Consider the following 16,721-nt stretch of genomic DNA (forward strand, 5'->3'; position numbering starts at 1 on the left):
TTTCTTGCCACATTTATCAACCCCTCTATGATGCGATCTTAAGTCATGCATGCCTTGAAATTCCCAATTATTTCATCTTGTGACCAGAATACACCCCATGCGATAAACTTGTGTTCTTAAATTCTCCTATGTTACTACTTTACTTTTTTTTAAATTCTTTTATTGCCATTTTTTCTAACACAACCAGCACCAAGTGCCAGCAACAACCAAAACCCACAACTCCTCCCCCCCACACCCCCAGGTACATTACAGCACGTTCGTAGGGAATACATTTCTAAACACAGAACATGAGTATCATGTGCATTTTTGCTGTTCAGTTTTGGTCTCTTTTTTCTTACTGTCCTATCTGCTCCGGGCTCGGCCCGATCTTGCTGGAAGCGTCATGATGTTTTATTTTGCCTTTGTGCCTTCAGTCTTACGAGGGTTGTGTTTGATCCCCACCCATGTTTTTTATGCACCCAATCAAGAATTGTATATAGGGGTCCCACATGTCTCTACTACCAGGTTGGTTGCGGGTTAGGGAGCCATATCCGGTTTCCATGTCATTTCAATATAAGATGTCAGCTTTCCATTGCTCCACCTTGGGGCTATGCCTCCCTCCCCACATCATTATGACCCGTCGTTTGGCAAGGTTCAGGATCAGTCCTATTAGTTTCCTCTAGCCTTTGGGAATCATTTTGGTATACCCTAGCAACGGCATCAATGGGTCTATGTCGCCCCCCCATTATGCCACTGATTGTCTCAAATACTTGTTCCCAAAACAGCCATGTCGGAGGACATTCCCATGCCATGTGTAGAAAGTCAGCTGAGGTGTTGCCATATTTCCCGCAACTGCCTTAAGCGCCTGGGAAGAATCCCTTGAGTTGGGCAGGTGTGTAATAAAATTCATGTAGGTATTTGAAGTGGATCAGTTTAAATCTTGAATTAATGGCCCCCCTCCTAGTCCCCTCACAGCAGTACCTCCATACTTCCTCTGTGATTTCCTCTTGCAGGGACAGCTCCCATTTCAACCGTGGGGAGGCTTTTGTCTCCTCCTTTAAAGGAAGGCTCATGGCATACATCGTTGTGGACATCCTGTTATTGTGGTCACCCTGACATATTTTGTCTAGTATTGGTGCAGCCTGTGGTTGCCTAGGGAATATCAGGAATAGTTGTTACAAGGCCACCCTAAGTCTGTAATATTGGAATACTTCCAGAGCTGTGAGTTCTCCTTTGTCCTTCAATTCCTTCAGCATTACAAATTACCCATTTGGAAAGAGGTCACCATAACAAGTCACCCCCAGTCGCTTCATCACAGCGACGCAGCTCGCCTCTTTGGTAATGGGGATCCCAGGTGTGTGTATTACCGGCAATTTATGGGAGTATACAATATCCCCTCTGGCTTTATGTTCTATACAGGTCCATGCCCTACATGTAACATCTACCATGTTGTGTGTATGAGGTGGTCTGTTAGGAGCTGTGAGGATGAAAGATCACAAACGTGACGGTGCCACAATTGCTTTTTCCACTTATACGTGCCTTCTATCCCCCTGCTCCCTAAACCAGTAGAGGAGAAAACCTGCGTGTGCCACATTGTAATATGTTTCAAATTCCAGGAGTGCAAGACCTTCCTCGTGTAAGGGCGCCTCCAATTTATCCCAGGAGATTCTAGCTTGTTTACCCACCCATATAAACTGCAGTATTTCTATCAGGGAATTGAGAAAAACATATAGGAACCTGGGAAGCAATGTCATTTTGACCAGTGAGATTCTACCATAGAGATTAAGAGGCAGGTTCCTCCATCTATCCATTGCTAACCTGGCCTGCTCCAGCACCCTCTGATAGTTATTTTTATATACAACATCTTTATCCCTTGCTATGTTGATCCCAAAGTAACAAGTCTGCACCATGTGCCATTGAAACCCATCCAGATATTGCACCGCGTTGTGCATTAATGGGAACATGACAGATTTTGTGGTGTTCACTTTCAGGCCTGAGAGAGCCCCGAACCGCTGGACAACCCACATGATCGGGTCAAGATTACTTCTACGGTCACTGATGAATAGCACCATGTTGTCTGCATATAAAGAGATCACCACCCTGTGGTTGTACAATTGAACCCCATGGTGCACATGAGTTTCCCTTATTTTCTCAGCCAGTGGCTATTGTCAGGGTGAACAGCAGAGGTGAAAGAGGGCACCCTTGGTGGGTGCTCCTCCTCAATGATATACCGAGTGTGAGCTGACTATGAGCAACAGGTCGTGTATATAGTAGCAACACCATAGCTATAAATTGTTCCCCCAGCCCCATCCGGCATAGTATTGTGAACAGAAATGGCCACTCCACAAAGTTGAATGCTTTAGTAGCATCTCGCAGGGCAGCCACTATGGGGTCCTCCTGTTGCACCGCCGAGACCAACCCAAACGTTCTCCGTAGCCCATAAGAGGTGGAGCACCCTGGTATAAAGCCTGATTGATCTGCTCTCACCATAATTCGCATTAGGGCTGCTAGCCGGGTTTGCCAGTATTTTGGGCGAAATTTTGTTGTCTAGGTTAATGAGGGAGATTGGCCGGTAGGAGGAACAATCTTTTTGAAGCTTGTCTGGTTTAAGTAGTACCACCACCACCGCCTCCCTCAGGGACTCTGGCAATTGACCATCCCTCAGGCTCTGTTGGTACATCTGTAATAGGTAGGAGCTGAGTTTGACAGCATAGTGTTTATAAAACTCTGCCGTGAACCCATCTGGTCCCGGGGATTTCCCTGACAGGAGGGACTTAATAGCATTTAACACCTCCTCCAGCGTCAGCTGACGACCAAGCCACTCTCTCTCCTCATTTGTACACCAGTGTAAGGCCACCTGATTGATGTGACTATATAACTCCTGCTGGGAGGTTTGGGTCTGGGACGAGTATAACCGGCTCTAAAATCGGTAAATCTCGTATCTGCAAATCTATCCACCCCATGTTCATCCGCTATAGCCAAAACTCAACCTTCGAGGTTATCGAGTTTGGCTGTTCTCGCCAATATCCTGTCTGGTTTCTGCCCTACCCATATTGCTGTATCGCTATCCTCCCCCATATGAATTTGGCCTCCTTTTGCGCTAACTCAAACTCCCATAGGTGTCTCAAAATCTCTGCCTGTTCGGAGTGTGATGGTGTGGGGGTTGCAGATTGTAGTACCTGTATGCAGTTTTCATTGATGGTCAATTCCCTTCTGATTTGACATAGCACCCCGGATTCCCTTGATATACACTCTCCTCTTATTACGCATTTCAAACTCTCCAAAAAGATCAGAGTCGAACTTGCTGAGCCAACATTAGTTTAAAAAACGTGTCTATTGTCTCAGTCAGGCTGTTCCGGAACAGTGTGTCAGTAAGGTCTTCACTCTTAAGTATCTAGGGTGACCTTCCCCTCTCTCAACCCGTTAGCTCAGAGCCGTCATCACCACCGGAGCATGGTCCGACAACGTGCAGACGAGGATTGCTGTCCCCATGACCTTCTCCATCAGTGTGTGTGAAATCAGGAAGAAATCTAACCGTGACACTGAATCATGGGCCGAGGAGTGGTGTGTGTATTGTGTTCCTCGATTCCAAATCCTCCATGCATCCACAATGTCCCATGTTAGGCACATACTCTGCAATTTGCCTGTCCTTTTGGGTACGAGTGGTGAGTATTCCCTGCACGGTCCCAGTCCAGGTCCATCACTGCATTGAAGTGCCCAGCCCAGATGATCTCCCCAACTGGGAGCTTCCACAGCTGTAGCTCAATCTAGTCCAGTGTCTCTACTTTGTCTTGGTTCGGGCCATAATAGTTGACCAGGGTGTACAACTTGCCTTGTATGGTTCCCTGCATCATCAATCCACTCCTCTTCCCATCCTTAACCAAAGTGGTTTGGCGAAACCCGACAGAGATATGGACCAGAATGCACACCCCTCTTGCATATGAGGAGTAGGAAGAAAAGTATCTATGACACCACCAGTTTTTTCCAAATTTGGATTCTACCTCCGATGTCAGATGTGTCTCTTGCAGGAATGCGATTCCCACCCGGTGGCGCTGCATGTACAGTAGGATGCTACGGCACATAGACGGGCAGTTCAACCCTCTTAAATTCCAGGTGAGGTAGTTAAGGTTCACCGACATTATGTTCTGTTGAAAGCAGATCTCAACCGGATTTATTAAATCTCAAGTGGACTAGTCTCATCCCTCGCATGTGCTTACCCCATGACTCAACCGCAACTTAAAATTCGTAACTAGCCCTTCCCCTCCTACCTCCCCTCACCGACAACCCCAATTCAGCAGTATTCCGAGCCCCCTCCTTCTCCCTCCACTGATCTCCCCAACTTATCAGCGTCGTCCGTCACCATTCCCGTACTTCAAACTTGAGCTTCCACATGGGGGTGGCCTGGTGCCCAGCCATCCACCAAACCTTGGCTATCTTAATATTTGTAGCCCCTTTGCCCTCAAATCAAATTGCCCACATTGTCTCATGTATCACTTAATGTGTAAGGATATGTATGTTACTCTGGCTGTGGCTTCACCCATTGTTCCGGTGTTGCCGAGGGTTCCTTGGTTGCAGTTCAAGAAAGTCATTAGCTTCCTCCTGGGGGAGGGTGAAAGAAAACAGGTTGTCCCTCATGTTCTATCTGCAGCTTGACCAGAAACAGCATGCCTCTTTCCTGCAGTTGTTTCTCGACCTCGATGTATGTTCTCCTAGAGGCTTGTACTCTGTCTGAAAAGTCTGGGAAGATTCTGATGGTGTCTCCCTTATAGGTCATGGTTCCCTTTTCTACTGGCTTTACGGAGAGGAAGATCTCTGTCCCGATAGTTTAGTACCCGTGCTATAATCGGGTGTGGTGGGGGCCCAGTGATCGGCTTCTTCCCGCTCGGCATTCAGTGTGCGCTTGCCACTATAAATACAGCTGAAAAGTCCTCAGGTCCCAATGCCTCGCATAGTATTTCCGCCTCCAGATGTTCCATATTTCTCTGCTCCACTGATTCGGGTACCCCCACTATTCTCAGGTTTTTCCTCCTGGACCTGGACTACAAATCCTCTTGTTTATCAGCCAGCTCCTTCAGGACCGTTTGTACTAGTGTCATGTCCCTGGCCGTAGATGTGGATTCGTCCTCCACATTGGACACCCGTCCCTCCACTTCACCAAGCCCCTCCCCATGTTTGTCGAGGCGGACCTGCATGTGGTCGACCTTACACGTGAGCATATCTATCTTCCCATCCAGGGACTGTAGACTATTTTGTAACTGGCTGAACATGTCGTTGATATACTGGAACGCCCCGGTGGAGTCTTGGAGGGCATGTTGGGGCACACATCATGGGAGCCATCCATCGGTTTGTTGTTTTTAGCCTGAGAGGGTGTGTCGAAGTGCAATTTAGACTGCTGTTTACCCCCTTTGCCTGATTTTAACATCTCGATGCTGCCCCAGCTTTGTGCAGTCTGTGTGCTGCATGCCACGTCCCGTATATACTGCCGTTCTTCCCCCTCTCTGGTCTGTTATGGCCTCACAGTCCCCCAGTAGCAGCCTCCCGAGTTGCCAATCGTCATCCAGATTAATCCTTCCCGTGTCGTGATCCCCCCATCCTCTCGTGCATGCAGGTTGCCCCACATTTGATGGGAGGATGGGGTGTATGAGTCTGTTGCAATGTCTGTCCGCCCTCATGGTCCCCAATCTCCGGCCGTACACCACCTCAGTATCCTCAAGTGCCTGGAGCAGTCCTTTGCGTACCTGGGCTCTTCCACCCTCTTGCATTCATCAGTTGCCCCATGATGAGCTGGGGGGAACTGTGGTGGGACTGTGGGGTGGATCATCCCCCAAGGCTTCCAATTGCAGCCCACACGTGGCCTCAGTAGCACCTCGATTGTCGCCTCCGTCTTATCCCATCAGGAGTGCTCCACTATTCCCAACCTGGTGTTCAATCTGGCAGGGGACGGGGGAAAGTCAACCTCCCCTGTGGTTCCTTCCTCCGTGGTAGTGCCTACCAAGCCCCTATTATGCGATTGTGCCCATCAGTGATCAGGCCTGTCCAGGCCCATACGCCCTGCGCCACTGCGATGAGCCCTCTCCGCCCAGTGCTCACCTCCTCCAGTCACTTCTCCGTGGTGGGGCCACCACTCTTCCAGGGTTTCACCTTTCTTCTCCGGGTAGCGTCCCTGTGCTCTAAATCCCCTGTGTGTGAGCAAAAGATCCCACCTCACCACATCCATGGGGATTAGTTGCAGCCTGTTCTCTCCTCAACTCGCTCACTTAGCAGCAGCGACATTGTCCGAAGCTGTAGTCCTCGAGGGGGGATTACGCTCACCTGTTCCAGAGCATTTCTCGGCTTCCCCAAGGTCTGTTACAGATCTGTCCTCAGCAGGGTTGGGGCCACCACTCGCCCCAGCGATCAGGGACCCCACAGCACCAGGGCCTTGACTTCACCCCTGCTCGGGCACTCTGGAGCTCAATTTTCTCCCTACTACGTGTTGAGCAGTGATTCCCGTGCCCACCCAGCACCAGACCGTGACAGGCACTCGAGACCGCCGGATGTCTAGTGTATGGTATGGCAAGACCGCCTCCAATCGCTTGTCACAGTTGGAATTCCTCCAAGCAGCTCTGCCCGGAGGGTGTGGATGTGTTCACCCAGCCTCCTGCGATCGCTTGCCACAGTCAGGATGCCTCCAAGTGGCTCTGTCAGGAGAACAGGATTGTGTTCAATGGCCTGGTTCGATGAGGTTCGCTGCCGTCTCCTGGTGCACCCCAGTGGTGCCCTATCAGTTCCAAAGCGGGTTACGGATAGTGTTCTGTGTCCGGGGCTGGCTCCTCCTCTGTTGCGTCACCGCCACTGCGCCCAGCTATCCCATGTGTGGCAGTCCATATCTTCCTGTCTCAGGCACTGCCAGCCTCCAGATTTCACACAAACGTGGGCAATAGTGTCATGCGCCAGTTCACCTGGTCTGGGGGATCGGGCTAGTCAGAAAACATCAGGATATTTACCAGATAGCGCTGAGGTGCTTCGGAGCTCACACCCATCTTGGCTGGGCTCTCTAGCGCCGCCTCATGTTACTATTTAACTTTTCATCAAACAGTACAAGAATTATGGTGGCTGTTTAAGTTGTTGCATATTGGTGCAATTCAATGGTTCCCTGGTTGTGTGACTAACCTTCACTCTATTAGTTGAAATGTGTTTCAGTATGTATCTGTAGTTGGCCTTCCTTCCCCCTTCTTTCCTTTTTAATGGTTAAGACTTTGATCAGCAGGATCAACAAAGCAGAGGGCTGGGATTTAGATTCCTTCAGGCTGGTGTTATTGCTCAATGAGTGCTGTGGTGCAGCCATGGGTCCAGCTGGTGTTTCAGTGTTGGGTAATACAGGTGTACAGGACTGGCCCTCATTCCCAAACTGAAGTATCACAGCAAACACTAGAAGAGGGTTAAGGTCTTTATTTCGCCAGTAGAGTTATTCACCCTGCTAGCAACTGTACCTGTCCCTGACAGAAGGTCTTCCGCTGAAGCTAGCGGAGTCCTCAAGATGGAACTATGTGACATGGATTTTGTATTTGTATTTGTATTTTGTTTATTTGTATAGCGCGCAAGGACCGAGGGCAACCGGGCAAATTTATTTTTTGTTATAGGCAGGATACATAAACAATATTAACTTAAAAATATACAAGATATACATGGTTATAGACATAGTGATTGAGTTGACATATAATATACAGAATGTAAAAGTTACATACAGGAGTGTGTACAAGGTACACAGTCTGAGCAAGATATAAGGTCAAGATAAAAGCGAGAGCGGCCTAAGATACTGAGATGAGGGTTCCAGTCATGGTCAGTCCTAGTCAAGGGTGGACAACCAGACTTTGGCCTTACTCTTAAAGGCATGGAATGAGGGTTCTGCTCTGAGTGGGTTAGGTTGGGTGTTGCACAGCTTAGCCGCGAGGACTGGGAAGCTGCGGCCGCCAGATTTTTGGAGGATGAAGTGTGGGATGACAAGGCAACTGGCATGTGTGCTTCTAAGGGGTCTCGCAGCTGAATGAGTTGTGAACCTATTGGCGAGGTAGCTAGGGGCTTGATTCGCGATACTTTTGTGTGTAAGTGTCAGGGCTTTATGGGAGAATCTTTGGGTTGTGGGATGTTTTTACCCATGCATCCGAGCCCTACCTCAAAAACTGTGCAGTACTGACATGGAAAACATCATGATGGCCAGAGCTTCCCAGAACATGCCCAGGGAAGTGCATGAAGAATAGGCTGCCACCCATTTTGCCGATGTTATGGGCACAGAAGGGCACTGCCTAAAACCACCATTGGACTACCCACACAGTAGTCTGAAACCATTGGGAATGGCAATGCTGATTGCCAAAAGCAACCTAGAATTGTGGGGAACTCATTTTCTTAAATCCCAAAAATGGGTGCAGTACCAGTACTCACCACTATCAGAAAGCCGGCGTTTTAAAACAGCACCAGATTTTTTTTATATGTGTAAAACTGAATAAATGAACCCAAACCATGCCAAAGAAAGACTTACTGAGAGGTGGATACAATCTAAAGTTATATTCTGAAGTGACTTGAAGGTTTATAACAAGACTGACTGAGCTGTGGATTTCAGCAGTTTAAGTAAATTTGGACTGAAAGACACTAAAAATCTAAATGTTTAAAAGAAATGAGTGACCTACTTTTGAGTGTCACATAGGTTGCAATTGTTTAAATGTCATAGTTTTAAACTTAGAATCAGCATTCTAGCTGCATATGTAAAATGGTTAGTTTTATTTGAATGCAGAAAACTGGGTAACTAAAATTGACATTAGCTATGGCCTGGCTTAAGGAATTGAATTCTGCCCACCAGCTACCCCCAACAGGAGATGAGACTTGCACAACAGCTGTGTTCCCAGGCCTAGCTGCCCTTTTGCTGCTCCCACCAAAAGGGATATGACACTTCCCTGATTGAATTACCTGGGCTCTGCAGGAAATTGAACAAAGCCCTGCCCTGACTCAGGCAAATGTTTTATTATGGGGTCCGTAAAAAGTGGCTTCCTCCTGGAAGTAAAGGGGAGGAGCACTGCCTGTGAGAGCAAGCTGGCTTGGCAGAACTGGAAAAACCAGAAATTCAACCTTGTGCTGGGGGGAAACCACACCCCTGTAGCCAGAATATGGTTTTAGAAAAAGATGAATAACTCATAGAGCGGACTTGTGAAAATTATTTAAATGATACCATAATGCCCACATTTTAAGAGGCTTTTTAGAACCAGTGGCATGATCTGGGGGCAAACTAGCAGTTAAGAGGGTATTACTTAAAATGTATGCATGTTAAAAATCTGACACTTCATCAATTAATGTCCATACTCCTTGCGCACATGTGTGTAAATTTGGGTTAATGTCCGATATTGCGAAACCAGTTAAAAAGTGCAAATGTTGCCATTTCTGAATGCAAGCTCCCAGGAAGAGCCGATTTGGACAGGGTATACCTCCTGTGATATGTGATGGGTGCATGTAATTTTAAACAAATGTGTACCTGTGCAAATATGTCTTTTGGGTCAAAATATAGATTGTGTGTAATTTGACAGGGGTGGGTTCTCTGTGCCATAAACAGACCTCATCATGATGACACTTCATTTCATTCCCCCAATCAAGGGGAAGAGGATGAAGTGGCCAATGACAAGTGGAGAGGGGCTGGCTAGTGATACTGCTCACACACACCCATTTTCAAAACACATAAAAGCAGACAGTCAGGACAGATAGGGACATTCAATTCCATTTGCTGCAACGCGCTCTGCCGGACCATACCACATCCAGAGATCCAGACTTCAAATCCATCAATCTCCAGAATCCAGAGAGGCTAGAGAGAGCAGAGCTGACCCAGACCACTGTTAGCAGAACCAGAGAGCTGACCCAGATCATTGTGAAGTGCAGAGACCAGACCAGAGTCCAGTCTAAAACCTGACCAGATCCGTGGCGAGGCCCATTTAATTCAAGAATATAGTGTGAGTACCTAGTAGAACTGTGCAGAACCAATCTCTTAGTTAAAATAATATAATTCAATCTATTTTAATCTAAGTAGAACTGCCTCCTAACTGTCACCTGTCATTTGCAAAGCTGTCACCTGTCATTTTCTAGTTGCTAGCTGTCACCTGTCTTTTTGAACTTTAACATTTCAAATCTGAAAAACGACCTTTACCATATCGCTCATATCTCCGTGACCGTTTGTCTTAGAGACTTGCAGTAAGTTTCCTCTGAAAGCTGGGAATCGTGGCTTTTCTACGAACCTAGAACCGCATTCCTACCCCCGATACTTTTGCCACAATCGCGAAAAATGCACGCGCAAATTTTACCGCGATTTGAAAATTCCTCCACGTGTGAAAACAGCAGCTTCTTGCTAGAACTGTTAGAAAGTCGTTTGCAACCTGCCAATCATCCCTGAATTATTGCTAGAGTGAGCCTGGACTAATATCAACTTGACCCCACTCACCCTGGACCTCTAGAGGGAATTAAAAGAATTTTAGCATATTTTTCACTTCATTGCCAGCACATATAAAAGCATTTTGGGCCTGTGTTTCCAACTTCTGTAGTCTAAGCTTGCTGGGGTGAACTGAATTACAGTTGATTGCATTTCTGAGAACTGTGTGCTTCCTTCCATTTCCTTGCATTGCATAAAGGGGGGAGGGGATTGCCAGAGAAAAGTGATTACATTGTTTTGTTGAAGTCATATTGAGTATTTTCTGTATTGCATTTTCATTCAACATTACATCCATCTGAACTTATATAAAGCATTCTCTACCACATTATTCTTCTGTTCCTATTCACAAGTGTGCTAGTGCCAGACTATCCATTATTGATTACTGCTCAGATTCAGTGTGATATTCAATTATTAATTTATTATAAAGCGTGATCTATATATATATTGTTTAAATTATCAAATAAACCTTTAAACGTGCAAAACAGAACTACTTCTTGGCTCAGTGGGGTCAGGAGGATTCCAAGAGAGGGGTGTTATATAGGGGTAGTCATCCAGAACGCATGAACTGGACATAAAGATATATTAATAAGGGTTTCCATTCAGTATCCCAGACTAGGCATTGACTTAGCTGTAGTGTTGAATTTAATCCTCTTACAGGGTAACTGAGAGCCAACAGAGGTTACGCCTGTGTTCTGAGATGTGTCAGGTCCTAGGGATGTTGAGGGCTGCTCTAATGGCATTATTTTGGATAATTTGGAGTTTTCTGATGTTGCATCAGTTCTATTTGTAGTGTGGTTGGGAATGGGAATGTGGATGTAATTAACTTGGTGTGAGATCCAATGAGGTTAAGACGATGCAACACTGAGTTACTTCTAATGCAGACATGTTTGGACTTTGAAGGTTTTTCAAGGTCGATTAATAGTTGGAGCCAAGAAATAGGGCAGTTTAGTTTAAACCTAAGGACCTCATTATGGCTGAGTAGGGTGGCAGTGGTATTTTAAATACTTTTTATTTTACAATGCCACCTGATTATGAGTTGGATGTCATGGGCTCTTTTGGTTATATCGCACATGCAGTAAATAACCTCTACTATCCCCATGCTGTACTTTCTATCGAACCCTTGCCGTAAATATCTCATGTGAGCACAACTCATAATTAGGTGGTAGTTTAAAGGTAGGAGATATTTAAAATGGCAAATGTTTTTCTTAAATATATTTCGCAATATGGTCATTACATTGCCAGATGCAATTACACCAGCTTCTGAAGCACTGTACTTTGTGCAGTATGTACATGGACATCGAATCACTTGCCTCAATGGACCCGGGTGAGATGTTGCATGCAGGCAACATAAGCTACATTTCAGTAAGCAAGTTTACCCTTTCATCATGCATTAAAATGGGATTCAAATTGATACACCCACAAAAAAGAAGTTAATCAAAGTCAAAGGAAGCAGATGGTATGTATCACTAGACATTGGTTCTATGAATTTCATTTCTGTAAAGAATATAGGTGCATTACAGTGGTGTGGAATTAATACTGTTATTGTTTAAACTCTTATGGTACAGTAGTTGCTATAGCCATTAGGAGACCACACTTTCTTTCTCAGTCAAAAAAGCTCCTCTGTCTAAGTATTTTTGCAGATCGATGTAGGTCTGCAGATTCGCCCCCCACTCCCTGCACAGAGATGAGATCCAGAATCAGCATAGAATAAAAAGCATTCAACGGGTCCTTGAAAGATTGCTCAGCAAAATGTGGGGGCAGGGACTGATGGAATTTAGAAAGAAATTCGAATTCAGCTTTATATTCTTGAGAGACTGCACAAGTGTACTATCTGTAACCATCATGAAGATACTACACAACAGAAACGTTATATTTAATGAATATAGTAGTAAAGACAACCATACTTTACTAAAGGAAAATTGATACTGTATTTTATTGATGTTATTCACACAACACTTAGCAGAGCAACAGGAGTCTAACACAGAAGCTGCCAAGAGAGGCACTATTAATTTCATAGACAATGCAGCCATCCTGATCTTGGCCATGATCAAATAGCTCAGCTGGGAGGGGAGGTGAATATTCGCATAAAAAAAAATGCATCACACTGTGTCACATCAGTTTCCTAATGCCGATAGCAACAACTGTATCATGAACAACTTTCCTCAGAATTTTTACATCATATCCAATTCCTATTATTGTTTTTTTTCAAATTATGTATTACTTTTGATGGCATTGTTTCTTTTATTCATTTTTTGTGTGTTACGTTTGGTACTCCTCTCCCCAGCTGATAATTGTGAATTATTTGTCTGTATAGCTTTAGACATAGATGCTACTGGCTTAGATGCAGAGGAAAATGATATCCCGGCAAATCATCGGTCCCCCAAAACCTGTGCAAACAATGTAACGTCGCCCCACTCCAAAGAGAAAAGAATGCCCTTCTTTAAGAAGGTAACAGCACAGCAGCTTCCATGATGCCATCTGTCCACCTGGCAAAGTGCACTTCATCACAATGCGAGTCCTGTTATATGTCTGTGTCTTCTGATAAGTCAATAACATGCATGCTTTGTTATTCTTTGTTTCTTTTCATGCTGCTATAGCTAAGCAGAAACAGAAATCGGTAAGTTTACATTGAGGAGAGCTTTATGTATCCTGTCCTTGGCATCGTTAGCATGTAGTGCCCATGATTTATTCAATGCTGGCAACCAGTCCAAAGGTTTCATTTTTTGGGTATTATCATTAGTACATTTGGTTAATAAATAAACCTTTTACACAGAAAAAAAGCTTAAAACACTAAAAAACATACGCAACCACAGTTATAATACAGCTCAGTGAAATGTAAAATCAACCTTTCATATGAAACAATGTTAAAAATAGTTTCCCTAGTTTAAAAAATAGACACAGTCAACAGGAAATCTTGAAATCGAAAGAGTCACAAGGAATCTATGCACAATTTAGCTAAACAAAAAAAACAGTAACCGAGTGCAGCTATGCGCATAAAAGTGCAGCTTCAAAAAGTGCAAGTGCCTCCTCCCGAACATAATGCAGCAGATACGATGACCAACGATTCAGCACCAATTATGGTGCTTCAAAATAGGTCAGTGGTTAGACTTATCTCATAATGTACAACAGCTTGATATCTTTTACGGTAGTGTGATCTTATAACTGGACAAGCTGTTAGCAATCGAATGCAGCCACGACGTCCTATGTGGCAAAGACGGCAAAGTCTTGTTGCATGGAATGTCCCGTCAGCCACCAATATAGTCCAAAGTAGGCAATATGTTAAAGCAAAGGTAAGTGACGAATCTCCTCAACTTTTCAGAGCACAATTTGGTTAGTTAGAAATGAGGAGTGTTCAAATTGAAAACTTGTTGGCAAAATTCGACAGATCTCTTTTTGCTGTGAAGTTTACCCATATTGTCAGCTCTGTCGCTGTCCATGGTTCTATTTTTCAATATGAGATGTACATTAGATAGACTTGCTTTAAGGGTAAGCTAATGTTCTCTAAGTGATGTAATGCAGATGTTTGAATGTCCTGCAATAAGGGATTACGGCGCTTATCAGAGAAATGAATGGCTAGCAGTCCCAAAAGTGTGCCTGATTCAACCAAGAGGGATTGAAGCTTTAAATACGGATGGTAAACCAAGTTCACATCTTAGGGCCTCGACAGGCACTGCACTCGGAACACCCACAAGAGATTGGAGCAACTTTCTGTCGATTTTATCCAACCAATTGGCTTGTCGAGTTGAAAATGCCTCAAATGCATAAAGTGCCCTAGGAACAATGCTCGTTATTTAAATGTTGAGAAGACCCTCAACAATGGATCCTCCGTTCCTGCCCACGAGCCTCTTGATTATAAGCCATTTAAGGATTTTAAGCATGATGAGATCACCATAAAAGGTGAGCACCAGATAGGATTTGATAAGGAAGCCCAAATATGTGTAACATTCCAGTATTTCAAGAGTGGAATGGGCCAATTTCCAGTTATAATATTTCTTTTGTGGGATCTGCCACCAATGGCCATAACTTTTGTTTTCAAGTTATTGATTTCCATGCGGTTCGAGGTGACAAAAATCTATAACGCGTCCATAGAATGCTGTAATTCAATTGCCGTGTAATCAAGAAGCACCGTATCGTTGGCGGAAGACAACCATGGAGCAGCCTCTCTCTGACGTGCAGTGGAAAGTTACGGGCAGATCTAATAACTTTGTCATTCCAAGGGTTTCATGGAATTTGCCTTCCTTCTTTTTCAATACGATTATCTGAATACAAGATTGTTGATGTCATTGACTTCCCACAGTGTTATTCGTTGACCTCTTCCTTAATTTACACAGTAAAACCTGTCACATACTTGAAATCCTTACTTTACATGCAGTAGGCGTGTACATCAAAATAATGCTTTGCTTTCTTAACGTACTTCTTTTTTTTCTTCAGCTTTAAAAAGTTGATGTTAAAAATGTAATCAATCCATCACGTTACTCAGCTTCTAATTACAATAGTAATGGTCAGTTTCTTTAAAGAGGGAATTTCTCTGTGAATGTATCCAGCATTTACATTTCGAAAATTATGGGAGCCAAATTGGAACCTGTTTCAAAACGGTTTTTCCACGATTATACTACTTGGAAAGGTGTTAAAGTGCAAATCCTTAGGTTATCAATTGGTCAAAAAAAAGCTCATGCCCATCTCATAAAATAATTTGCCACTGTGCAATTTGCATAGATGTTGGGATATGTTATGCACCGGTGTTTGGAATCATTGGAGACACCTACAAGTCTTGTAGCATGTGTGGGGGTCCAAGTAGACACTTTCAATAAAGGGGAGGAAGGACAACAAAGTACTTTACGTGGACATTTCAAAAAAGGTAGCAGGCGCTCCTCTCCAGAAAGAACATGGCATGATAAACTGCTCTGAGATGAGAGCTTGCAGCACACGCTTTTTGCTCACTGTACCTTTCACAGATAGGAAATATTCATTTGCATATCAGTCTTTGTCCCGCCCACATGGGCAGTCCAGCACCGAAATGCTATGGCACCTCCTCTCTGAACAAGAGTACCAACAGCAACCCCATACACGTGTTTCAGCCTTGTTGGGCCTCATCAGTGAGGTGGATCTGTGCCTCTGAGCACAGTGAGCAGGGAGTCCACTTCTGGTTGCCCCCAGGTAACTCAGGGTGCCCATCCCTAAGTTCCTTGCAAATATTTCAAAAAAGGAAGCAGGCGCTCCTCTCCAGAAAGAACATGGCATGATAACCTGTTCTGAGATGAGAGTTTGCAGCACACGCTTTTTGCTCACTGCAAGTTTCACAGATGGAAAATACCCATTTGCATATCAATCTTTGTCCCACCCACATGGGCAGTCCAGCACCGAAATGCTACGGCGAGTCCTCTCTGAACAAGAGTACCAAACAGCAACCCCATACACGTGTTTCAGCCTTGTTGGGCCTCATCAGTGAGGGGAAGCTGTGCCTCTCTAAGCACAGTGAGCAGGGAGTCCATGTCTGGTTGCCCCCGGTAACTCAGGGTGACCAACCCCAAGTTCCTGGACTTTTCATGGACTATGGTCCCACACAGCTTTGCCCCACCCTGTGGAAGTATTTCTGCAGGCTGTCCTGAAACGAATTCACAATGAGATTACTTTCCACAGAAATGTGTACGGTTTCCCTCAGCAGATGCTAAATCTCACTGAATTAGGCCTTTAGAAGTAAGGTGCACATGTATTAACTTACACGTTAAATAGGTACTTTGTGAATCAGGTCAATAATGCAGAGTTGTGCTACTATGCTTCTGTACTGCACTCAATCTCCACCGTAATACTTTCAAAGTGCTGACTCCTTGTCCAAGGGGTATGGTGCCCCTGCACCGGGTAACAAGACCCCTGTCTCCAGGAAAGAAAAGCATGGATAAGATTAAAAAGATGGAAGGACAGATAGAAATCAGTTTTCAGATGCAGTGAGGGAGTTAGTCTGGACTAAATGCTTGTATCAGTATGATGTATGTTTGTTCACTACATATGGTATATCTTATAGAGCGTGGCAACACAGAAGATTATGTGATTAGCTAATATATGCACTGTACACATATTAGCTTAAGCAGGTTTGGAGCATTATACGGTAGAAATTGAGTAGTTCTGGGTGCATGAGGGACTTGAGGGCATGCTTGGGCAATCTTTGTAGACATATAGGCTTAGAATACCTGCATTTCTATTTATGGTACCACAGGCACATTACCCAAAAATACTTCTGGGGCAGCCAAACCAATTTACAAGGCTGCCTAATCCAAGAGTAGGATCTGTGAGTTGTGAA

General features: G+C 44.8%; 1 protein-coding gene across 8 annotated transcripts in view; it reads left to right on the forward strand.

Moving 5' to 3' along the window:
* Nucleotides 1-16,721, forward strand: part of CACNB2 (calcium voltage-gated channel auxiliary subunit beta 2) — a 1,556,216-nt gene that overhangs the window by 1,343,348 nt on the left and 196,147 nt on the right. For 6 of the 8 annotated variants that reach the window (XM_069648579.1, XM_069648584.1, XM_069648580.1 and 3 more), the window contains one exon: nt 12,738-12,871. In XM_069648579.1, coding sequence (XP_069504680.1) covers nt 12,738-12,871 — 134 coding nt within the window. Of the gene's footprint in view, nt 1-12,737; nt 12,872-13,020; nt 13,041-16,721 lie in introns of all 8 variants that reach the window. The other 2 variants (XM_069648581.1, XM_069648586.1) reach the window with 1 other exon arrangement.

Source organism: Ambystoma mexicanum, chromosome 2q, assembly GCF_040938575.1.
Source record: "Ambystoma mexicanum isolate Mex_15411 chromosome 2q, UKY_AmexF1_1, whole genome shotgun sequence".
Lineage (NCBI taxonomy): Eukaryota > Metazoa > Chordata > Amphibia > Caudata > Ambystomatidae > Ambystoma > Ambystoma mexicanum.